General features: G+C 44.5%; 2 protein-coding genes across 5 annotated transcripts; one reads left to right on the forward strand and one right to left on the reverse strand.

The window, feature by feature from the left end:
* Positions 1-4,306: 4,306 nt before the first annotated feature.
* Positions 4,307-13,023, reverse strand: LOC135385878 (SAC3 domain-containing protein 1-like). 4 transcript variants are annotated; one of them, XM_064615458.1, is made up of 9 exons: positions 12,669-13,023; positions 10,042-10,235; positions 9,924-9,986; positions 9,739-9,864; positions 9,369-9,530; positions 9,069-9,272; positions 7,904-8,044; positions 7,367-7,553; positions 4,307-4,471 (listed from the first exon to the last, which is right to left on the reverse strand). In XM_064615458.1, coding segments are annotated over exons 2-9 (1,002 nt in total). In that variant the 5' UTR covers positions 10,044-10,235; positions 12,669-13,023; the 3' UTR covers positions 4,307-4,354. The 4 variants fall into 4 exon arrangements, with proteins under 4 accessions (XP_064471528.1, XP_064471527.1, XP_064471529.1 ...); XM_064615457.1 differs by lacking the exon at positions 10,042-10,235; XM_064615459.1 differs by lacking the exons at positions 10,042-10,235; positions 12,669-13,023 and adding an exon at positions 12,125-12,470.
* Positions 13,024-13,211: 188 nt separating this feature from the next.
* On the forward strand, positions 13,212-14,509 carry LOC135385877 (uroporphyrinogen decarboxylase-like). The gene has a single exon (XM_064615455.1). It carries the CDS (start codon positions 13,390-13,392, stop codon positions 14,482-14,484), a length of 1,095 nt encoding a protein of 364 aa, XP_064471525.1. The 5' UTR covers positions 13,212-13,389; the 3' UTR covers positions 14,485-14,509.
* Positions 14,510-21,580: the final 7,071 nt, after the last annotated feature.

Consider the following 21,580-nt stretch of genomic DNA (forward strand, 5'->3'; position numbering starts at 1 on the left):
AGCATGAAAAACAACAACAAAAAAAGCATGCTCACACATTCGCAAGTGCAGGTTCGCAACACTATCTCTTCCCCCCTCCCCCCCCCCCCTTAGTCCTGTTCCTTTTTTTTTTCTTTTTTTTTTGCATGTTGCAAGTTTTCGCACTTCAGGATGTACGACTCCGGTCAACCTTAATAATAACACTGGACAAATATTCTGTCTCATCGCCCTGCGCGATAACAGCCACCCTTGGGGCACTGGGGGAATCTTAAGTGAACAAAATCTTTGCGTTAAACTAACAGAATAATTTTGTTCAATTAAAATTTCCTCATGGCCCCAAGGGTTGCTGTAATCGCGCTCGGGAACGAGACCACGTTTTTTTCAGTGTTATTATTAAGGTTGACCAGGGCTGTACCAACTTGCCTGGATTACCGGCCTGACTCAGTTGCAATGTATTTGACGAGTACTTTACAGTGCAATTCCCAGTACTTTACTTTAAGTACATTTAACATGTGGTATTTTGTACTGTACTTCAAGTACCATTGGCGCACTGGGAAGTTCCAAACTGGGGTGGTCGGAGCAGCTTCCACAAGATGAGCAGTTTAGCCTCGCTTGCTTACTCAAGTAACCTTGAGTTGCCTTGCGAATATCCTTCGAGGACAAAATGTTTTGACGTAACTCATAGCGCGTAACAGATTGTTGCACATCGTATCCCATAGGAAAGATACCCCATTTGAAGAAAATCCGTCAGACCGACCGTGACGAAGAGGCAGTGAAAGACCCCCAATAAATTTTTCGTTTTCGACTGCGGTGTAGTGTAAGAGAGTGAGTGAGGTCCGTATCACTCTGCGTGACGCAGTAGGACCCGATGCAAGTGCCAAGGAAGTGTCGCCACATGAACACATAAAGTGAGGATGTCGTCTGCTCCAACCAATCGCCGCAGACGAGTTCAAACACAAGCTTTCTGTGAGTACCAGTGGCTTCCCATGCGACTGATGGAGGTTCGTCTCCGTTCCACGCCGAGACTGGGAGGTGATGCGTGTTCGAATCTGGGCGCCAACTGCGCTTTCTGGGTGTTTTCCCTAGACGCTTTGAGACAAATGTCGGCACAGTTCCCTGTGAAGCCGGCCCGGGACGCACGATGCCCCTGTGATAGTCGTGACGTTGCCCGCCTGAGCGTGGCCGACTAGGCCACCACCGTCCCCATGGCTACAACATCGAAGCACGGTCGTGATTGGCAGACTCTCATTGGTACGGCTTTGTTCACTGTTGGTGGCGTTTGTCGTGCCCGTAGCAGACGAATCTTCTCGCTCATTACATCACGGCATCAGATGGCTCTGCGCCTCTAAGTTCACGACGCTCTGCACATCGTTTATTCTTCGGAGCGTTTTCCACACCGTTCAGCGAAAATATTTTCCGTGGCTGCCCCTAATATAGGCCATTTGCAAAAGTTCCAGGGCGCAGCGCGCGCCCTAGGAGGGCATGCCGGAAAATGCTGTGAAAAACGACAGCGACGGTGCAATACGACGACGACGACGATCGGAGACGATAGCAAATCGCTGTCGTTTTGCTATAGTTTTGTACAGCATTTCCCGGCACGCCCTGCCAGGGGCCTGATCTTCAACTTGTCGTTATCCCATAACGCGCGTGAAATGCATCACTTCGGCCCGTGATTCGGCACGAGCTCTTGCGCGAGCCTACCACAGCGGCTTCGGAGATCGAGGGCCATGGCGCGCGCTGCTCCCTAGAACTTTTTCAGATTGCCTGTAGACTGCTTCAAGGATTAAAGCGTCTGTTCTGGCAATCGTAAATGTCATCTCAGTGCTCACTCTTTCAGTCACCAGACCTTGCGTCCTGTGACTCCTCGCTCTGTGATTTCCACGACCCAAGAGATCTATGAGCAGCATGACGAAGAGCTCCACGAAGCCATGGCTGCATGACTCAGTGGTTCATCCAGAACCCCCCCCCCCCCCGAAACGCCCCCTTTTTCATGTGTACTACTGTTACAATGTAACTGGATAAACTACTGCTCGTGCTTACACGGCTAACATTTTCAGAAGGAAGTCTGTCGGACGATTTGCCAGACGTTCGATTATATTTCAACATTTTCAGTTATCCCAGTTCAGTAGTGTCATGTATTGCCGTTATTTCTTTTATTTATTTTTATTTTTCAGTATAAACATACTCTGCGAACAGAAGTGTCAGTCTTCGTGAATCGTACGGAGTATTGCGCTGCTGAGAGGAAACCGTCGTTCCATACTTCGACGCCTCGTGACTTCCCCACCCCCCCCCCCCCCATCTGTGCTGAGAAGAGTTGATCCAACGCTCGCTTTCCGCATGCCATGAAACACCTCTCGTCAATATGTTGCATTGGTTCATCGAATGCGACTCGATGTGGCTTTGACAGCGCAGTGGCGTTACCGTTGAGGCAAGCTGACTCTCCCAGATGTCACTGTCAGTGCCGGCTTTAGGGGAGGACAGACGGGGCACTTGCTCCGGGGCCCCCACCACAAAGGGGCCCCCACCAGTAAAGGTCTTGTCCAAGGGAAATCTGTTTTGCATGCCTGAAACGCATCCCTGAAACGGAAACTTGGTAAAAATCTGTCCTCCGATCACGCATATCGACCCGGAATAGCACATTGGATAGAAATAGAATACACAAGGGAGCCCCCATAGCACAGTGCCCCGGGACTCCCACCACTGTAAATCCGGCACTGGTCACTGCGGAGCTCTAGAAGATCTAGAGCACATTCGTCTTCATCGCCCACACTACAAACCTTACCGAACCGCACTCTCCGGATCTCTTAATCCGCCGGACTCTCGCCCCCCCCCCCCCTCTTTTTATCAAAATTGCTTGGTCCCTGGCTAGATCCAGCCCACCAACGCTCTGCCCTCAAAGCTCTCTTGACCTTTTGGATACCATAGGACTTCGATCATTGTTGTGAAGAGGCTCATTATTTCATTCCCCGCATCATCACCAGCAATGGGGTAGAGTATCGTTCCTGGCGATGAAACTCCCCATTCATTCATCATCTCACAATAAAGTTGTTGTTAACTCGATTGTTGCTCCTGATCAACTGCCTGGAACCGTGCCGAACGACGAATGGCCACATTTTCGAACCTGTGATGGAAACTAAAGAACTGGGACGATCGATCAGCGGCTTCCTACGCGAGCGACATTAAAGGGACGGCGCAACTGACTTTTTTTTTCAGCAGTATGATGCGTTGAGATGGTCACCCAATCATTCCCGGCGCTCAGAAATGCTTTCATGCCTTTTTCTACTAATGGTTTGAGCCTCCTTTTTGTCACATTGCATATGTGTCATAAGACTACGTATACCTCAAAAGGCTATACCTCAAAAAAAAAAAAAAAAAAAAACGTTCGGGTGTTCCAGGCTACACCCAAGTGCACAAGAGCTACCTCTGTCGGCACATCTTCATGCATTTCTTAGGACTGAAGACCAAATCTGCATGAAGTTTGATGCTCACTGGTTTGCATGCAGCCAACAGCTTTTCAAGCGAGTGATGCACAACGCTCGTCACATTAATTTGACTGCATTCAACAATCAAGGACCTTGGGTGTTGCTTGCTGAACAGATACCTTTCCAGGTCAGAAGAACAGAACACTTTCTTAGAATACGTGGTTGATTGCACGCTCCAAGCTACTGCGTGTGACCAATGCTGATCATATCAGTTGCGCACACCCAGCAGCTTCCATAGATAGCAGCATGCATGGGGATTTGTGAAAAATGGTGGCCATACTGCACAACTGATTTCGTGAGGTCATAGTTCCAAATGAGCTGCACCAAACACAGTCTGCATCGAAGGACTGAGGATGCAGTCACAAGGGAAACGTAACAGAAAATGTAACAGAAATGGAAACTGTATTATACCGGAAATATAGCAGGTAGCAGGAACGGTTATCGCACACTCAAAATACCTGACACAAACGGAGACTAAAATCATTTCGGTAATAATTCCGGTACTGCAGGACCCGAATTATTATAATCCTTTACAGCATCGTTTAGATAAATTTCTAAAATAAACTGAATACAGGAACTAAAATTAACTTAGGAACTATTGATTTATTTATTTTACCCCAAGGGCCCTTCCGGGCATGAACTAAGACTAAAATAAACTGAAAACTGAAATGAAAAACATTGTTACCTTTCCCTGGCCAGCACCCATTCCACGACCTTACAAGTGGCATATATAGTTTCCATAGAAGCCACGACTAACGATAATCACATCTTCCATGCCACGGTCCATAGCTGGAAGCACAATCATGTGACTGACATTCTTGGTGAGATGCGCCACACACTTGAAGTCAAACATTAAACGTTTTTTATCAGTTTTGCTGATGCACAATTCAATGTCATGAATGTTTGTTTTGATTTCGCGATTCACTTTCAGTTCCGGTAGTTAAAAGCAAGGTAGTGTCCAGGGCTTTCATACGGGATTTAAGCACAGGGTCTTGAGTCTTGCGCATCTCCTGGAAAAGAGCACGGTGTTTAGAAAGTATGCAGTGCACAACCTGTATGGTAGTGTGAAGTACTGCATACTCTGATATTGTATACATAGTGCAGTTACTGTGATGCAAGACTACTTGTTAAACCTCCTAAAACTCTTATGCCAAAAGTTGTCCAGCTATCTTTCATAACTTACGTTCGAGAGGTCCTGATTACTCACTGATTCCAATCACTTCAAAGGTGTGTGATCTTAGATAAAAGCAGGAAGACTGTTTTGTTTGACCTTTCAAGTAGCCACAGATGTGATGCTTAGGATGCAGGTTCCAGGTTGTCATCAATTTATTTGCCCTACGTTGCACTAGTACAGTGTGCTGCGTTAGTATATTGCATATATCTTGTACCTGTTTTCTTCAGTTTTTGCTACTTCATTACGTCTGAATATTTACCTAGACTTATCAAAGTTTACTTAATTAAGGCTCATGTGATGTATCTATACTTGTATAGTGACCTCACAGGAAACAAGTTATGACTAACAGAGTTGTGCGAATAGCAAAATTTCCATTGCGAATAGTCTACAAATATTTCACATACACTACGAATCGAATCCGAATAATTTCTTCAGATGGCGAATCGAATTCGAATAATCAGAAAAGGCCCAATTCGAATAATTTCGAACACCTCATGGTGAAGTATTTCGTGGTGTTGTGCTCATTAGATGATGTTCTGCTCTAAACATGTTAGCCTTTTCAACCAGTATAACATATCGCGAAAGAAGAGTCCCTCTCTGTTGTAAATGGTAGACTACATTAATGGGATGAACTGCACTGAGAGTTAGTCAACATGTTCCATGCAGCCTGCTGTAAGTACATCTCATTTCTATGTTTATGTTGTGAATTTCTAGTACTTTTTTTAGAAACAGCACATACTTCCATCTGTTACTGAATATAACCTCCAAAGTTGGGAGTACATTTAGTGGTACCTGCAATGCCCAGAGTATAGTGTTGACCATGAGCTCACAAAATTTGTTGACCTTAGTGACCGAATATTGTAAACAGTGTAAAGCAGGCTTCACCTAACGCTCCGGAGCAATGAGATGAAGCCGCCATGCAGAATGGAGCGGCACACCAAAACAACAATGGCAGTAACGTGAAATGTGCTCCACCTAACTCTTGGATGTAATGAGGCGAAGCCCACCTGCAGAATGGTGATAACGAGACCTCGCTTCAGTACTGTAAGAAAAATATTCGAAAATTTCGAATACTGAACATAGGTTTCCAATAGCATTCGAATACCATCAGATGTTCGTTTCATATTCGAAATTTCGAATATTCGCACAGCTCTAACGACCAATGTTGCAGGGTCAAGTCACTGAACAGAATGAATGGTTTAGGGAAGTCAACGGGCTCTTAAGGTTCACTATAGCCATGCTAGGTCTGTAACAGCATTCACGCCATACTATAAATGTATTTTTATTCGGAATGTATGAATTTTCGCGCATTTCGTGACCGCTAAAAAATCGCGAAAAATCGTACTCAGAAATAGAGAGACATAGTACCTTGATAGATTGATGCATAGTCGTGATGCAAATACACTGTCAGTTAAGTTGCCACAAGGCAACAAAAAGTACTAACCATACATGTTCCTTTATTTCACATTTGTCCTACGTTCTTGGAGCCAGCCTTGAGCAATGACAAGCAATCGTTGTGACTGACGTACGTATGTACGAGATTTCCCTCACACCTAGATGTTCTACTGCAACTGACCTTAGGTTGGCTTGTAGCTGACCGAGGCTACCTAGAATTTCCCACTAATCCCTCTATAGACGACCTGAGCCCCTACGTCATTAATTACGTTATGCCGCCGCGCAAAGCATGCTGGTGCGCATTATCAGCTTTATCAGCCTATCAGCCCCCACGTGTTTCCTGCTTCTTGCCCACCACAGCAAAATATAACATCGAACTGGCCTTCTCATGACGTCACATGTTTGTAAAGAGAGGGTCCCAAGCAGCACAATGTACTGAAAGTCGAGTGCAATAGGAGTGGACGGTATGTGTCTTATCAATGTTCTTTAGTTTCACGAGTCTGTTCAAGGCGTTCTACCTACCCGTCCACCCCTATTGCACTCGACTTTCGGTACATTGTGTTGCTTGGGGTCGTCTATTGTTATCTGGTGACCTTATCGGTCGTCCTGGTCCACCATTCTCACTGGTCAGGAAACTGCACTAGAATCGCGAAATTAAATACACGCGAACAACTCTGCAAGTGACTGAATGAGCGATTTACGAAAATTTTATCGCAAATAGAAATATGTGTACAGTACCCTATATGGAGATAACAAGAACTTAACAAGTGTGTGATCGTTCTCGTAAAAAAAAGCTCAGCTTGTTCAGAGAGGGATTTTTCTAGCACCCCACCCCCAAAGATCCAACACTCCCCCAAAATACCTGCCAAAAAAGCCAGCACATACCGGTGTCACACACTCCCTGCGGAATTACCCCCCCCCCCCCCCCCGGGCTGAAAATCCTGCGCAAATCTATCTCACCACATGCAGGAATGCTACATGCACACTCCACTGTAACAGGATCTAGCACTGTAGCAGGTATGGTTTACTTTGCCACTACTCCTATAATAACAAAATAATTCATGGCCTTCTGTCGCAAGGCAACTATGATCATGAGTGATGTCACACTGCTCGCTCTGTGCATTAATTTTGCCCGCCAGCACCGAGACCTCAACGAATGGCACACTGTATTTAGCGTCCCTTGCGGAAGACGGCGATTCTAAGCAGCTTCTGGCCTACCACCAAGTTGCTGGAATCCTCGGATGGGCTGGAACCCAAAACCTTGGGTTCAGTAGGCACACACAACGTAAAACTATGGATGAGTGTGCTGCTCTTGAACACTGTGCGGAATACATGCCTGGCCTTGTTGAAACTTCCCAGTGCTCTTGAGAAACTTCACTGTATCACTCAGAACAGTAAGTTCGTGGAAAATGCACAAATCTTTTGTTTCTTCTACTGTGCACTGGAGCCAATGACTCAAATCATGTTGTGGAAACTTGCAGTTCTGAGAACTATATGCCACGTTCAAAATTTGTAAGGCATGCCTGGAAAAGAGACAAGGAAAGTTGCACTAAAAACTGGCAGCTTAGAAAGCTCACATAAATCATAATGAGCTATTCTATTACCACATCTTGAAAAAAATGAGTAAGAAACCCAAACAAAGTAAAAAATTTCTGTTCAGCCACCTGTCTTGCATTACATTACATTACAAGCATAAACAGGCAAAGAACAAGGCACACTTATACTCCATTTGTAGCAACAAGAATAAGGACACACGGTTAGAAATGGGAGTTGTACCAACCGGCCCTACTTTTTCTGTTGACACTTATACTGTTACATAAACAGAACATATTTTTGAGGCAAAAAGATATCCCATGTAGGTATATACACATACATCCTTATCTTGTTCAAGTGCTGATGGAGGCAGCATGCTAGTAGGAAAGGCAGCTTTCTGTAATATCGCAGTAGCCGTACAAAATTCCCATCCAGGTATGCAGCACTGATATCTGCAGACCTTTGGACAAGTACGCTGGATCTGAAAAACAGATTTTGTAGTCATTGCTGTGCATGAAGGAAAACAGTACCCAACCCTCTCTCAACAACTCCACTTCAGAATGAACATGAGTGACGAGTACCAGCCGCACACACAACTGCAGGGAATTTGGACCTACGGCTCTTCCACATTACTTTCTTCTATATCTCAGTCTGTACAATGAGGAACATTGGGTGTTTTGAAGGGCGACCTTCTCTCTCTTATACTCTTCCAAAGTGGAGAACCAAAGGAAGTGTACCATTGGTGTATCTTTACCACACATTGTTACTACCCATACTACACCATGGCAAGGGAGCATGCAAGCTCGACCCCCCCCCCCCCCCACACACACACACACTCCAACAGTCTGGACACAAGAAATGACAGAAGAGAATGTGATTTGGGTCCTCTTCTGATGGCAGCCTTTAATATCTCCTAGGTATTGTGTTTGTGCTTGCCGTTCCACATGCAGCGAAACAAGAACAGTAGTATAAAGCCCTCAGTACGTGAAATTGGAAAGCTGTAATACACAGCTAGTATTGCTCGGTTGCTTGTCCACCTCTGCATGTTACCTGGACATCTTTTATTCCAGCATGGACAACTTTTATTCCAAGGAAGCTGTCTTGGAGGAAACTTTTGTGGGAATTTAATAGCTTTAGCTATGTGGCTGGCATATAGGTAAAAATGTGCGTGCTGGAATTGTTGATGCAAAGTGAGGGCTTCAAAATGATCAGTAGACACAAACAAACAAAACCATTGCTAACAGTCTGTGTACATCATGGCAGCACGATGTGTCACTGCCTTATTCTGTTTTTCTGCCTACCGACAGGAAAGTGTTCGCTTTCCTCATCGCACTGAAAAGACTGACATGCATTTCTCAGGGACCCATTGACTGAAGAGGCAAAATAAATGTTCCATGTTTCCCATAAAAAATTTTTACAAGTCAATTTCTTCCGTACTTGGAACTTCAGGAAGTTTCTCCTCAACATTGTGATACAACGAGACTGAAAAACTTTCTTTTTCATACCGTACATTTCTTGGCATGGTTATGCAGTGGCTGAGAGCCTCTACAGAGCCTAGATTGTGTAGCAGATACATGGCTTCCATTTCAGGCCTGTTAGGGCATGCATCTGCACTTTCCTGGTACATCACAAGCAACCTCTTCAAGCATTCCTGAAGGTGCTGAGCATTGATGTAAGAGTCGAAATGACTACTCTTCTCACTGCATGCCCTAGAAAAGGAATTGGATATAAGCTTGGTATACAGCTACTTTGTAAAGCTTGCCTCGAAAGCGAGCTGGACAGTCAAGCGTATGACCAAGGCTAACCTGAATGAAGAGTAGACATAGAAACGTACAGCTTGCTCGAGAACAGTCACGCACTCCTTGCCACTTGCTTGTTGAATCGTCATATCTTGCCTCAATGACCACAGTCTGTCCCAAGCAAACTTGTAAACCTCTATAAATTCTGCCTTATTTGAAGACACAATGCTGAAATAGTAACGACAGCAACTAGAACCCTACAATGAAGCCATGTAGATCCCAGACATGCGATTGTGGATGAGTACATACAGATGCATGGGTAAACTGCAAAAATACAAATTTTTGTTCGATTTCCAAAGGTGTCCATATTAGCATACATGCTACGTTACCATTATACACTTGTTTGCGACGTGCGTCGTACAAATGTCTGGCTTACTTCATCAAGTACTCTGAAGTTTTCAAGAGCACTGGAGGGGGTCTAAGGTTCCCGGGATTTGCAAGATGCTGTCCAGCAGCCGAACGTGTGAATATTTTAACTGTCTTGCATGGGTCAGCCTTGGGTCTGAAATGCATAAGAGCCATGTCAAGGCTACATAAAACATACCCCAACTTGGCTCATACCTTGCCTGATGTGCAGTGCCATCCAATACCTCAAAAGGGTGAAGTAGTCTCTCCCTTTCTCGCCTGCAGGATATGTAAACAACTATTACGTGATGCCATCTTGAGGAGCTGTGCTTACATTGGCAACCCAGATGCAGGTCAGAACTAAATGAATGCTGTCACGTGATGCTCTATTACCAGTGGCTGGTAAGCATGCGAAATATTTCAATATTTCTAATGGAATTTTAAATCCAGCAGTTGGGTATTCTGTAATTCTCCCTTTAGTCAAACTGGTCCGCTGTGTGCTCATATGCTTCTTGCGGATCTTCGAAACTGTGCAAAGTATGCAGTGATGGCCACTAACTACTTCTACAGTAGTTTAACTGTAACTACTTTGTGATTGAGTAGTTTAACTAGTAGTTCAACTACTTTTCAGGGGAGTATTTAAAACTACTTTTTTAACTACTGCAATGTAGTTTAACTACATCTATAACTACTTAACGTTGTCCACCAACACCAATCCCTTGTAGTGTTCTTGGACACCTAAATATGAATCACAAGCAATAATAAACTTTGGCTCAAGCCATTGCTACGATCGTCAAATACAAAGCTTGCGGCGGGATTCTTTCTGTGCCTACGCGATAAACTAAGTTGCAGAATTATTTCACAGCAAATGATGCTTCACTAGACAAGCATTAAAAGTGAAGATTTAGTACACATGCATGACACAATTGCTCTGCACCTCCGTTTTCATCCAACAAGTAGGTCAAGGTAAAAGTCGGAAGCACAATCCTGCCGTATAGCTTGAGGCAAAATCGGCAGTAGTTGGCGCCTTCAATAACCTAACTACTGTAGTTAACTACTTAAAATAGTAGTTTAACTAGTAGTTGCCACTACATTTCTGCAAGTACAGTAGTTGATAACTGCTTTTTAACTACAGTCAGGTAGTTTAACTAGTAGTTTAACTACATGTAGTTAACTATCATCACTGGCCATCACTGAGAGTATGTACCATTTTGTTTTGTGAAAAGCAAAGAGTACATCATAAAAAGGGTAATCCTTGCATAGGCAACAGGATGTTGGCGGTACCAACTACATACCCAACCACTACACATGCTGCTGGCTTCTGAACCGTGATGCTCAATGTGCAATATGAATCACGCATGGTTTGTGCTACCTTTGTAGCTCTGAAATGCAGTGGGCCAATAACTATGGTGGGGTGACCAAATAGCACAGATGGTTTGGAGCATAGATTGAGAAGTTACCCATCAAAAAGAACTCGTTACAAGTTAAGTTACCGTGTGCGAAATGTAACTAAGTTAATAATGAAGTTCTTCAGCCTGAAATGTAACTCGCAGTTACTGAGTTACTTAAAAAAAAGAACGAGTTACTTCCAAGTTACTTCGGACACAAAATAGCATTACGCAGGTGCAGCGCGCGTGAGCAGTTGAGTTAGACCTTGAGTTGCCTGCGGAGAAGTGGAACACGCTTAGATCGTTTTTGTTTATGTCCAACAATAGAGCTCTTCCTGTTTGTAAACAAATGACGTCATAGTGTTCGACAGCGCCAAAATTTGGTAGAATTGAACTACGCTCGAAGCTAGAGGTGAATAAGGTCGCGCCCAAAAGCCACGCTCTTGAGCGGATTACGATATGGTCCCTTAAGGGGACGCGACCCTCGGTCCTACTTTTCTTTCAATGCGAGGCAGCGACCAAGTGCCTGTTCGTGGAACCCAGCCCTCTCCTTCCGATTTGTTTCGGTTTCAGTTTGCCTACCAATGTCATGATGACATTTCTCTGGTAGAGGTCTATTCGAACGCTTTGCATCTTTACTCCCTGTGGGCGCACAATGATTCAGCTTCATTTCAATGGCAGCGGTTCTTACTTCCTGAATAAAATACTGTCATTGATTGAATATCACGTTCTATGGTAAAAAATGCCATGGAGGAACCGGAGAGAAAGCAAGAAAATATGTGGATGTGAGTGAAAAGCGAGTTAGAAGTAACTTGGAACTTAAGTTACTTTGGCAAAGTTACCTGAAAAAGGAACGAGTTCCTCTAAAAGTTACCACGGCACAAAAGTACCGAGTTCAGTTACAAGTTACCAAAAAAAGGAACTTAGTTACAGTAACGAGTTACCTCGAACTCTGGTTTGGAGAGGATCAGGGATGTACGTACCTCCTCCCCCCAAAAAAGAAAACAAAATCTGCTGTTAATGTCTTACATAAATGTACACGGTGGTAAGTCAGTGCGGGGCTGTCGTACTTCCCTACTGCCAGTCGCACATCTGGGAAGGGGTCTGGATGTCCCCACACACACACTCTTCAAATGAAAATTATGTGCAAATCTCTAAAGAGGTTAACCCTACGAAGATTCCTCGCATACCACCTCCAGTAGATGGCAGGAGGCTCATAACAAAGAATGCTGGAAGATAAAGAACACACCCTCGCGATTAATTTACTTATAAAGGATGGCATGTAGATGGACATAACTCCAATAACTGATGCACCTTGTCAAGTTGCAAATATTACGCGCTCCAGTGTTCGTATTTGGGAGTAAAAATTCGTCATTTTGTACGCACCCTGCCGACGCAAAGTGACAGAAGACGTCATGTGTTATTCTATTTCACTTTTTCTTTTTGTTTGCTTTGCATCTATTTTTTGTACCCCCGTCCCCCAACTCCTTCTCCGCACCGCACATACACCCGAGCGCACACAGGTTTTTAAGCTCTTGGCAACGCACTGGCTGTTGTCCTCTAAATACTGTACCATTCTCGTTCTTTGAGTGGGCACATATCTAGGCATCTGCCGGCAATTGCGCTCATTATAAGGCTTGAGCGTGAGACTGAGAGAGTTCACAAAGCTGGAATGCATCAACCACAGCTAAAAATTCAGCGAAGTGTCCAACAAGCACCATATCCTGCAGACTTCCAGACACTGACACTAATGCGCGCTGCTCACAAGTTTGTATCCACTGTGAACCAAACGTCACATTAGCAACGGAACATCAATCTGCAGATCACATCGTGGGCGGAGGTGTGTTTCTGGTAAGTTTTGGTGTATCGATCGTACCCTGCCCTCTCTATAACCTAGAGCTAGAGGCTAGAGTCGGCCACTAGCACTGGATACGGCTTGTTCTGTCTACACTTTTGGCTTTTGTGGGTTTGTATCTCTGTCCCTGCCACCTCCTCAAACGCAAGGAAATAATGCCGTCTACTTATATTTTTATGTTCTGCTCATCGATTTTCTCCATGTTTTCTGCGAAGACTGCTTCCACATTCAGGAGGTGTCGCCAGAGTTGCGGGAGCTCGCGGCGCGCGCATTTTAAAGTTGACAAGGCACACATCAAAGCTAACACGTGAATGCTCGTGAACGGAGTTCGCAAGATGAACGGTTCGACTCCGACGTTGCTTGGCTAACTTTGCTTTAGCGAAGACGTCTGATAGTTCCTGAAGCACGCTGTCGACTAGGCATAGTTGAGACACGCGAGATGGCCACTGAGCTTCCTCCACTGAAAAATGACCGTCTACTGCGGGTAGCAAGAGGTGAAAAAGTGGACCGAGTACCGGTCTGGTTGATGCGTCAGGCCGGTCGGTATCTACCAGAGTTTCGTGAGCTCCGTAGGGACTATACGTACGACGAGATCTGCCGCACGCCAAGGCTCGCATGTGAAGCGACCATGCAACCCCTACGTCGTTATGATGTCGATGGTGCGGTTATGTTTGCCGACATGCTGGCTCTCCCCAGGGTAATGGGACTTTCCGCTGAAATGCTCACAGAGACAGGGCCCCACTTCCCGGAACCACTCGACGACCCAAAAGACCTCCGCAGGCTGAGAGATCCAGATGTATCAAAGGAACTAAAGTACGCCTTCGACGCCATCGCACAGGTACGGCGCGAACTGCAAGGCAGGGTGCCAGTCATTGGCTTCAGTGGCGCACCTTGGACGCTGATGAGCTACATGATTGAAGGTACCGGTAGCAAGACCATGTCTAAGGCAAAGCGTTGGCTGTACGCTACACCCCGTGAAAGTCATGAGCTTCTAGGGCGCCTTACAAACGTCATCATAGAGTACATGACAAACCAAGTCAAGTACGGCGCTCAATTTCTGTACCTTTTCGACACAAACGTGCGTGTTCTGGATTCCCGCATGTTCGCAGAGTTTGTAGTGCCATACATTAAAAGGATCCGTGAATATGTGAAGGACAGCCTGGCCAGAGAGAACCTTCCCGATGTGCCCATGGCGCTTTTCCCAATGGGTGCGCATTATGCTCTCGATCAAGTGAGAGACATTGGATTTGAAGTCGTTGGCGTGGACTGGTGCATCCCACCAAAGGCAGCGAGAGAAGTACTGGGTCCCAATATTACCTTGCAAGGTAACTTGGACCCATGTGCACTGTATGCAACTACTCCACGCATCGCAGTTCATGTGAAGAATATGCTAGCAGACTTTGGAACTGACAGATACATTGCCAATCTGGGTCATGGGCTCTACCCAGATATTGAACCTACAAAGGTGGCCGTTTTTGTTAAAACCGTGCATCAGGAGTCCGCAAAAATGATAGCACACCCAGCCCCGCACTAAATGGGAATAAATGGGAACAAATTAATTTCTGCGTGGCTCATGCATGCACCAGTGTTAATGAAATTCCGTGGTTACAAATTCAGTACTAGACAATGTTCAGCACCAGTTGCAGAACTTGTCGAAGCTGTGATGTTTTTTTGTGCTCCAGTACTGTGGTTCCTAGTTTAGTCTTCCATAGTTTTTTGCATCTTGTGTATATGTGTGCATCGCTGTGAAGAGATGCTGCTATCCTAGCTAGACACTCACAAAATTGGGATGGCATCCTGCCAAAACGTTACCCTTGGTTCAAAGTGAATAGCTCATCAAATATCAGCCTGATCTGCTTAGTTACATGGGATATTTCAACCAGGCAAGGAAAATGTGAGAACTACTGAATTTCAAAAACCGACTGGAAGGTACAAAGGTTGTTGAAGGTTTACCGAGACTTTCGCTCGAGGAAAATCAATCAGTAAGTGTAATGGAAAACTTTCGGAGGACGAAGTGCAATCCTTCTCCGGTCATCGGCTGGTGCGGCAGCTATTATGGCGGTAAGCAGTGTCTGTAGCTGTGGAACTGCGATGCATAATCAAGTTCCTTGTAGTGGCGGATCCAGACCCTCGCTTTTTATTTGGGGGGGGGGGCGGTTTTTTGTCTAAGCGCGTAGGGGGAGGAGCCAGAGGGCACTCAAATGTATAAACTGATGTTTTGAGGGGGAGGGAAGATCTTATGCATTAGTATTATAATACCGATTTCAAGGAAGTATTATGTATTAGTATTGTAATACATTCCGCTCCTTGCAGTAGAGTTTCTCCAGCAGCTGGAGCGCCCTCTACGAGCCACGTGTTAACATTTGAGTAGCAACTTCGGGGCGGTCTCCTGCTTTCCTTCGGTTAGATTTGTCTCGCTAAATGGTATCCACTAAAGCGAAGCTTATTACAATCGCTCAGTACAGCGCACCTTTATTTAGTGGGTCTAGGTTAGACAAAGTTACACTGCGCGTTCGGACTTTTTTGTAATGAAACATGTATGAGACGCGACGAGCTTGCTAGTCATGACTCTAGCCAGGCAAACCTCGCCGAAATTAAAAAGGAGCCGAATACTCAAAATTTCTTCCGTGGGTTTGACATTTTTACGGTTGCTGGTTTTTACGGTTTCCTTTCTCTCCTTTTCTAATTTTTGCGGTGGATTTTAGTTTTCCTGGTTTGTGACGGATGGGAATTGGTGTTCTCTTTTGATACATTCCTTGTAGAATACGAGGGAGAGGCGAAATTGCGGTACTACACGATCATCCTTATAGGAAGGACCCGTAATGTGAGTTTTAGCATACCGTACGCTGTCGCATTTGCGTATACGTAAGGGATAGCGTCTTGGTTTTGCGCAATGCGCAAAGCCCTGCTTATGTCTTGCGCGTGCGAACCACCAACGCTGTCCCTTACGTGCGCAAAGGCGACAGGGTACGTTATACTGAAACTATCTATTAAGTGTGCAGCAAGATACGCAGAAATCCACCCCTCTCATTACACGGCTTTCTAAACGGCAACCTAGAGACCTCACGTATAATTATTAAGCTAAAGGTGCAGTCATATGTGTACTGTTCAATGAAATAATGTCTAAAAATTGCTGTGTAGTTCTGCATTTTGAAATTTCATTTTCGTTTCAAACGTTTCTGCAGGGTATACTATTAAAGTTGTGCAATGAACTCTCAGAGACATAATTTTGTTGATGCCAGAGAGCCACCAGGCAAAGGAAACGCCAGCTCAGTATCCATGGCAATTGTAATCTAAATTTATTAACACTTGTACCGTTTGTGAATACTTTATGCAAACTCAGTGACCAACGTAGCTGTAACCTACCTCTCTACGTGTTTTCACTCTACATATCTAACCCCCCCCCCCCCTCCTAACCATAACAATACCATAACCGTTCGACCACAACATAACAATTGGGGAAACCGACAACTACTGAGATTACGTGCGTGCGGAAATAGAATTTCGCAAAAGTCAGGGATTTTGGCATGATTCCAAGCCAGCACACGTTGCGACAATGCCCCGCGAAATCTTCGGCACTAGCCGAATTATGTTTATTTACAGATCATTGACCCTTTGACAGCGCTACTTTGTCAAAAAATTTGTCCAGGAAGTTCATGGGCCAGAAACCGTGTCATAACAACAGTCAGCAACTTTAGCTATTCTAAGGCCAAGTAGAGCAGAAATAGCCGCAACCCAGTAAACCATAGATGTACAAGAGACGTCCGGGTAATATCCCAACCTGGATGTTTGGATATCCCAGGGATTTTCGCAGAGAGCCTGTAGACGTCACATGTACGTCCAGGAGACTTAATTTGTTCCACGGTTTTCCACATTTGAGGAACGTCCCATAGATGTCACCACAAGATATTTGGATATCCCAGGGATTATTTCAGAGAGCTTGTAGATGTCACATGTACATCCAGGAGACTTGATTTGTCCACATTTTTTCACATTGCAGAAATGTTGCACAGATGTCACCGCAGGATGTTCCCAGGATGTTGTTTAAATCCCTGCATTGTGTTAATGTTGTACTTGTTTTCATCACCATGATAGCAGCTTCTGCAGAGGCAATGCACTATACTAACCAGCAACATCCCAAGTGTTCTAGTAAGGTATATAATCTTGTTTATTTACGACTATGGTATACAATTTATCGCAAAATGTATTGCAGATTGTGGCATTACAAAGTTTACCACGTGCAGCATAGAAAAACATATCACAACACACTACACAAGTGTTTTCATCACAGTTTCACATGACTAAATTTATGGCAGTGTAATGTTTATCACAGTGCGGTGTAACACTTTACTGAACAAGAGCATGTCAAAACTTCTCATTATCAAAATGTACTACTGTGCGGCATTGCAAAATGTACACAGTACAGCGTAGAAAAGTGTATCATGGTACGGTAAAACGAAGTTCTTAACACAATACAGTTTAAGTAAAAGCAAGCATTACAACAAATTCTATCTGTCCATGAGATTCCCAGTCGAAAAACAGGAATTGTTCCAATTGGACATTTTCGCATTCAAATCAATTGGTATTCCAGTTGTGTTTTTGTCACCCATTGGACTGAAACCAGTTGAAATCAATTGGTCCCCCCAAATGGTCCAGGTGGACTCAGTAGGGTCTCCAATTGGAAACAAGTAGCCCTACCGGGTCTGCCACATAGGGCTACAGCTACGGTTTCATCAGTGAATATCACACACGAACATATGTAGGAGGTAACAACTTGTTTATTGTACGTTGGGACTAGTCTTGTTGACTAGAACTGCTCAGAACAAAGTACTTTACAATGGTTATTTCGAAACGAAAACAATACACCAGGTTTTTATTAAAAAGCTATTAGCTATCTGGCGCAAGGCGATGACACGTCATAAGGGAGGTTCAGATAAACGTACATATCTATCGAGTTACTATCACCCACCTGGATTTGAGAGTTCAGGAAATTCACAACTGTCATACACGAGCCGCTTGTCCTTTCTCGTAACTCAGCTGGTGCACGGGTGCGAAGAGAAAATTCTACGCCTAACGCAGCAGCTCACGACACAGATACAATTATGTTCGCGTTCTTACACAGTTTGTAGAACCAGACGAAACGCTTCATTCACGGAGCTACACAATCGACGCGACCGACGCCAACGAAAACTTGTTCAAACAGATTGTGGGGTGATGCCGATGCGCTGCGTCAGACATGACGATGAGAGCATCAAAGTTTCGATTTCAAACTGAAGTGAAGACAGCGAAAGCTTTACTCGTGCGATGTAGAACCACGAACTTTCTTTGGCGCTGTCATTTTATATTCTATCCAGCTGTGGCTATGAAACCTAATTTACGCATTTTCTGCTGTATCGAAAAATCTCGCTCTCCAGGGGACGAACTAACCCTTAAAATATAAAATACTGTATAAACTGTTGTACTGTAAACTGTATATACTGTAATAAATTACTGTTGCTTATTGATAGCATTAATAGTTTAGGTACACATGCACTGACTAATTGTATTGAGAATACTGAGTAACATCACTTACTTTACAACTCTACATTGGAATCAGTTGTCAGTTGGGCCAACAGTTGCTAATTGTCTGCTAATTGGGCGGACCAGTTGGAGACCGAGAGACCAAATGGAACTGGAGTTCCCTATCAGAACGACCTATTGGACCCATTATGTCCAATTGAGTGTACAGTTGGAGTGCATGAAATCAAATGGACCTTCCAATTGGTGTTCAACTACCAACTGGACAGTCCAATTGGAACTGAACGATCTAACAGGTTTTGACATGGGACCTGTTGGGTCCCATTCGAACCAATTAGAAATTCCAACTGGACCATTTCCTTTTTTTCGACTGGGTTGACCACACATGACGACCATTAGGAACATGGTCCTTCCTATTTACTACATTTACTAAACTGAAGCACGACATCCATATGCTTTAGTCACAGGCTGTGATAAGCAACTGCCGTTCTTGTCCTTGCCAGAGGCCTTATTTGCCTCTACAACCTATTCCAAAATCAAGACCAGGCAGACCAAGAGAGACAACGGGAACCTCCAAATGTGTGTGCTTGCGCCACATCGCAGTAAATGACTATTATAAAAAAAAGGTTTACACACCGACTTAACTGAACAACACAAAGCTGTACTCAAACATGTAATTTCTGGTGGGACATCATCAGTGTCCGCCAAGAAAGACAGAGTGAGGAATGCCCAGTTGCCTCAGTTAAGGTCAGTGTATACCTCGGGAAGTGGGCTACGGTTAACATTGCATAGGGTCTAATCTTTCTGAATGTGCGGGGACCCCACCTTTGTTCGCAAACACTGACGCAAACTAAGTTCATTCATGTAGTTGAAGCTGTTACCTGTTGTCCAACAATGATAAAAAAAATTTTGTCTCTGACCTTGTCGAGTTTGTGGTTCTCTCTAAATCACGTGCCACAAATGCAACAAGGTCCAAGACAAAATTGCCTGATTATTGTTGGACAACTAGCCACAGCTTCTGCTACATTAATGCACTTAGTCTGGGTCGCGAACAAAGGTGGGGTACCCGCAGATTCCTCGAGTTGTGGCACATTAGGAAAGATAAGGCTGTATGAAATGTTAACCGTGGCCCACTTCGCGAGGTATACGCTGACCTCAAATGCGACAACTGGTTGGGCATTCCTCACTCAGACTTTCTTGGCATACATTAATGATGTCTCTCGCATGGGAAATCAAATGATGACCAAGGGCTTTGCACAGTAACAATCATTATGTTTCTTTGCTTATCTGGGGGGAGAAACAAAAATAAGAAAAAGCAAAAAGGAATGATGAACATAAAAGGATTATGCTAATAATGCCATCAGATATCCTACAACAGCGAGGAAGTCACTGCAGTACGTCTAGCAGTGGCAAAATACAAAAAGTGCTGTTTGTCTTTCTCAGATTAGCTGCAACTTTGAAACAGCCTCTGAAGGCACTTTAATGCCCGCACTGCAAACATATCTTGAAAAAAAAAAAAAAAAAGGAAGAAGCACACAATTTTGTTTTTACTTCTGTTCCAATTCAGCCAAAATTAGTTGTTTTTTTGTTCGCTCGGGAACCCTGATAGTACTCGAATGGCATATATTAAGCTGGAATTATAAAAAAAAAATGGAAATGCAACTTTTTTAGTCACATTTTGCACACACTTAAGTACGTCCACCGTGTTATGTCTATGAGACATTGAAAACACGATATTCTGAAATGTCACATCAAGGATATCCATGGGACGTCTATGAGGCATAAAGAAAAAGTCATTCACGAACGTAAAATTCTGGATGTCCATGAGACGTCCATGTGACAGGTGTGATATCTGTGACATATCCGACCTTTCTGGGATATCTTTTGGATGTTGGTGGTTTGCTGGGAACGCAGTCAAATCGTGTAGTCAAAGCAAGTGAGGATATACACCCTTCACCCCCTTCACTACCCAACATTTTGCACAGCGCCGGTAGGGGACATACGACGCTGGCTCCACCTGCGTGATGCAAGGAGCGACCCAAATGCGACCCAAAACTATCCGACGTACAAAACGGGTTTCGGAGGAATAGGCGAACAAGCGACAGCATATTCATACTCACTCAAATCATAGAAATAGCGCAAATGGAAAACAAAGATCTGTTCCTTGTCTTCCTCGACCTGGAGAACGCATATGACGCTATTCCCCATAGCATGCTCACTGCAAAGATGAGATCAATGGGATTACCAAAAGACATCATAGACATTATCCAGGAACTATACAGGGACTGCACGAACAAATATCACATCGGGGACTTTACATCAAAAACGATTCAACAAGAAGTCGGCCTGAGGCAGGGTTGCCCTCTATCACCCACTCTCTTCAACATCTTCATCGACGACCTCCTTGCGGCACTGCACTCGTCAGGAAAAGGAATTCATATGCACACACAACAAACAAACGGAACGACTGAAGATACGTGCATTACAGCTCTTGCCTTTGCGGACGATATTTTGCTACTAACTACCAATGCAAACGACATGCAAAAATTCCTGGACGCACCATGCCACAAATGAGGGCATGCGGTTCAGCCGGGAAAAGACAAATATCATGTACTTTGGACCGTCCGATGACAAACCCACGCTGCGCCTGCAAGAATTTGATATTCAGTATACAGACACGTACAAGCACCTCGGTATTACGATCGAAAATTGCAAGGAATACCTCTAGAAACATGAACAGAACCTCATCCTGAAAACAAACATGAAAAAAGGCCAGGTGTGGAATATAGCACGCCATTCCTACCAGCCATACGACGTGGGAAGACTGATATGGAAAGCTTACGCCGTACCTGCTGCCACATACGCGAACGACGTCATTTGCCTCAGCAAGCAAGCAACGGACCAGCTCGAACGGCAACAACGCGCGATCGGAAGATGGATTCTCGGGGGATCATTCGCCACACCAAATCCCGCCATTCGAGGAGAAATGGCCTGGTCTACCTACTCTTTCCGAGAAACCCGGGCAAAGACAAACTACCTTGGACGTCTCATTCACAGACCAAACGACACCCTAATAACACGAGTCTTCCGACACCTCCGTTACAGGGGCACCC

This window comes from Ornithodoros turicata, chromosome 2 (genome assembly GCF_037126465.1).
Source record: "Ornithodoros turicata isolate Travis chromosome 2, ASM3712646v1, whole genome shotgun sequence".
NCBI classification, from domain to species: Eukaryota; Metazoa; Arthropoda; class Arachnida; order Ixodida; family Argasidae; genus Ornithodoros; species Ornithodoros turicata.

Bases quoted from the DNA above. Each gene is read 5' to 3' on its own strand.
- LOC135385877 (XM_064615455.1), top strand. From the start codon at position 13,390: ATGGCCACTGAGCTTCCTCCACTGAAAAATGACCGTCTACTGCGGGTA.
- LOC135385878 (XM_064615456.1), bottom strand. From the start codon at position 11,067: ATGCGTGATTCATATTGCACATTGAGCATCACGGTTCAGAAGCCAGCA. The intron at 9,273-9,368 runs GTTAGCCTTGGT...TTCCTTTTCTAG, and splicing joins TATGTCTACTCTTCATTCAG to GGCATGCAGTGAGAAGAGTA. The intron at 7,554-7,903 runs GTATGTGTATAT...TCTCTTTTCCAG, and splicing joins CACTTGAACAAGATAAGGAT to GCATGCCTTACAAATTTTGA.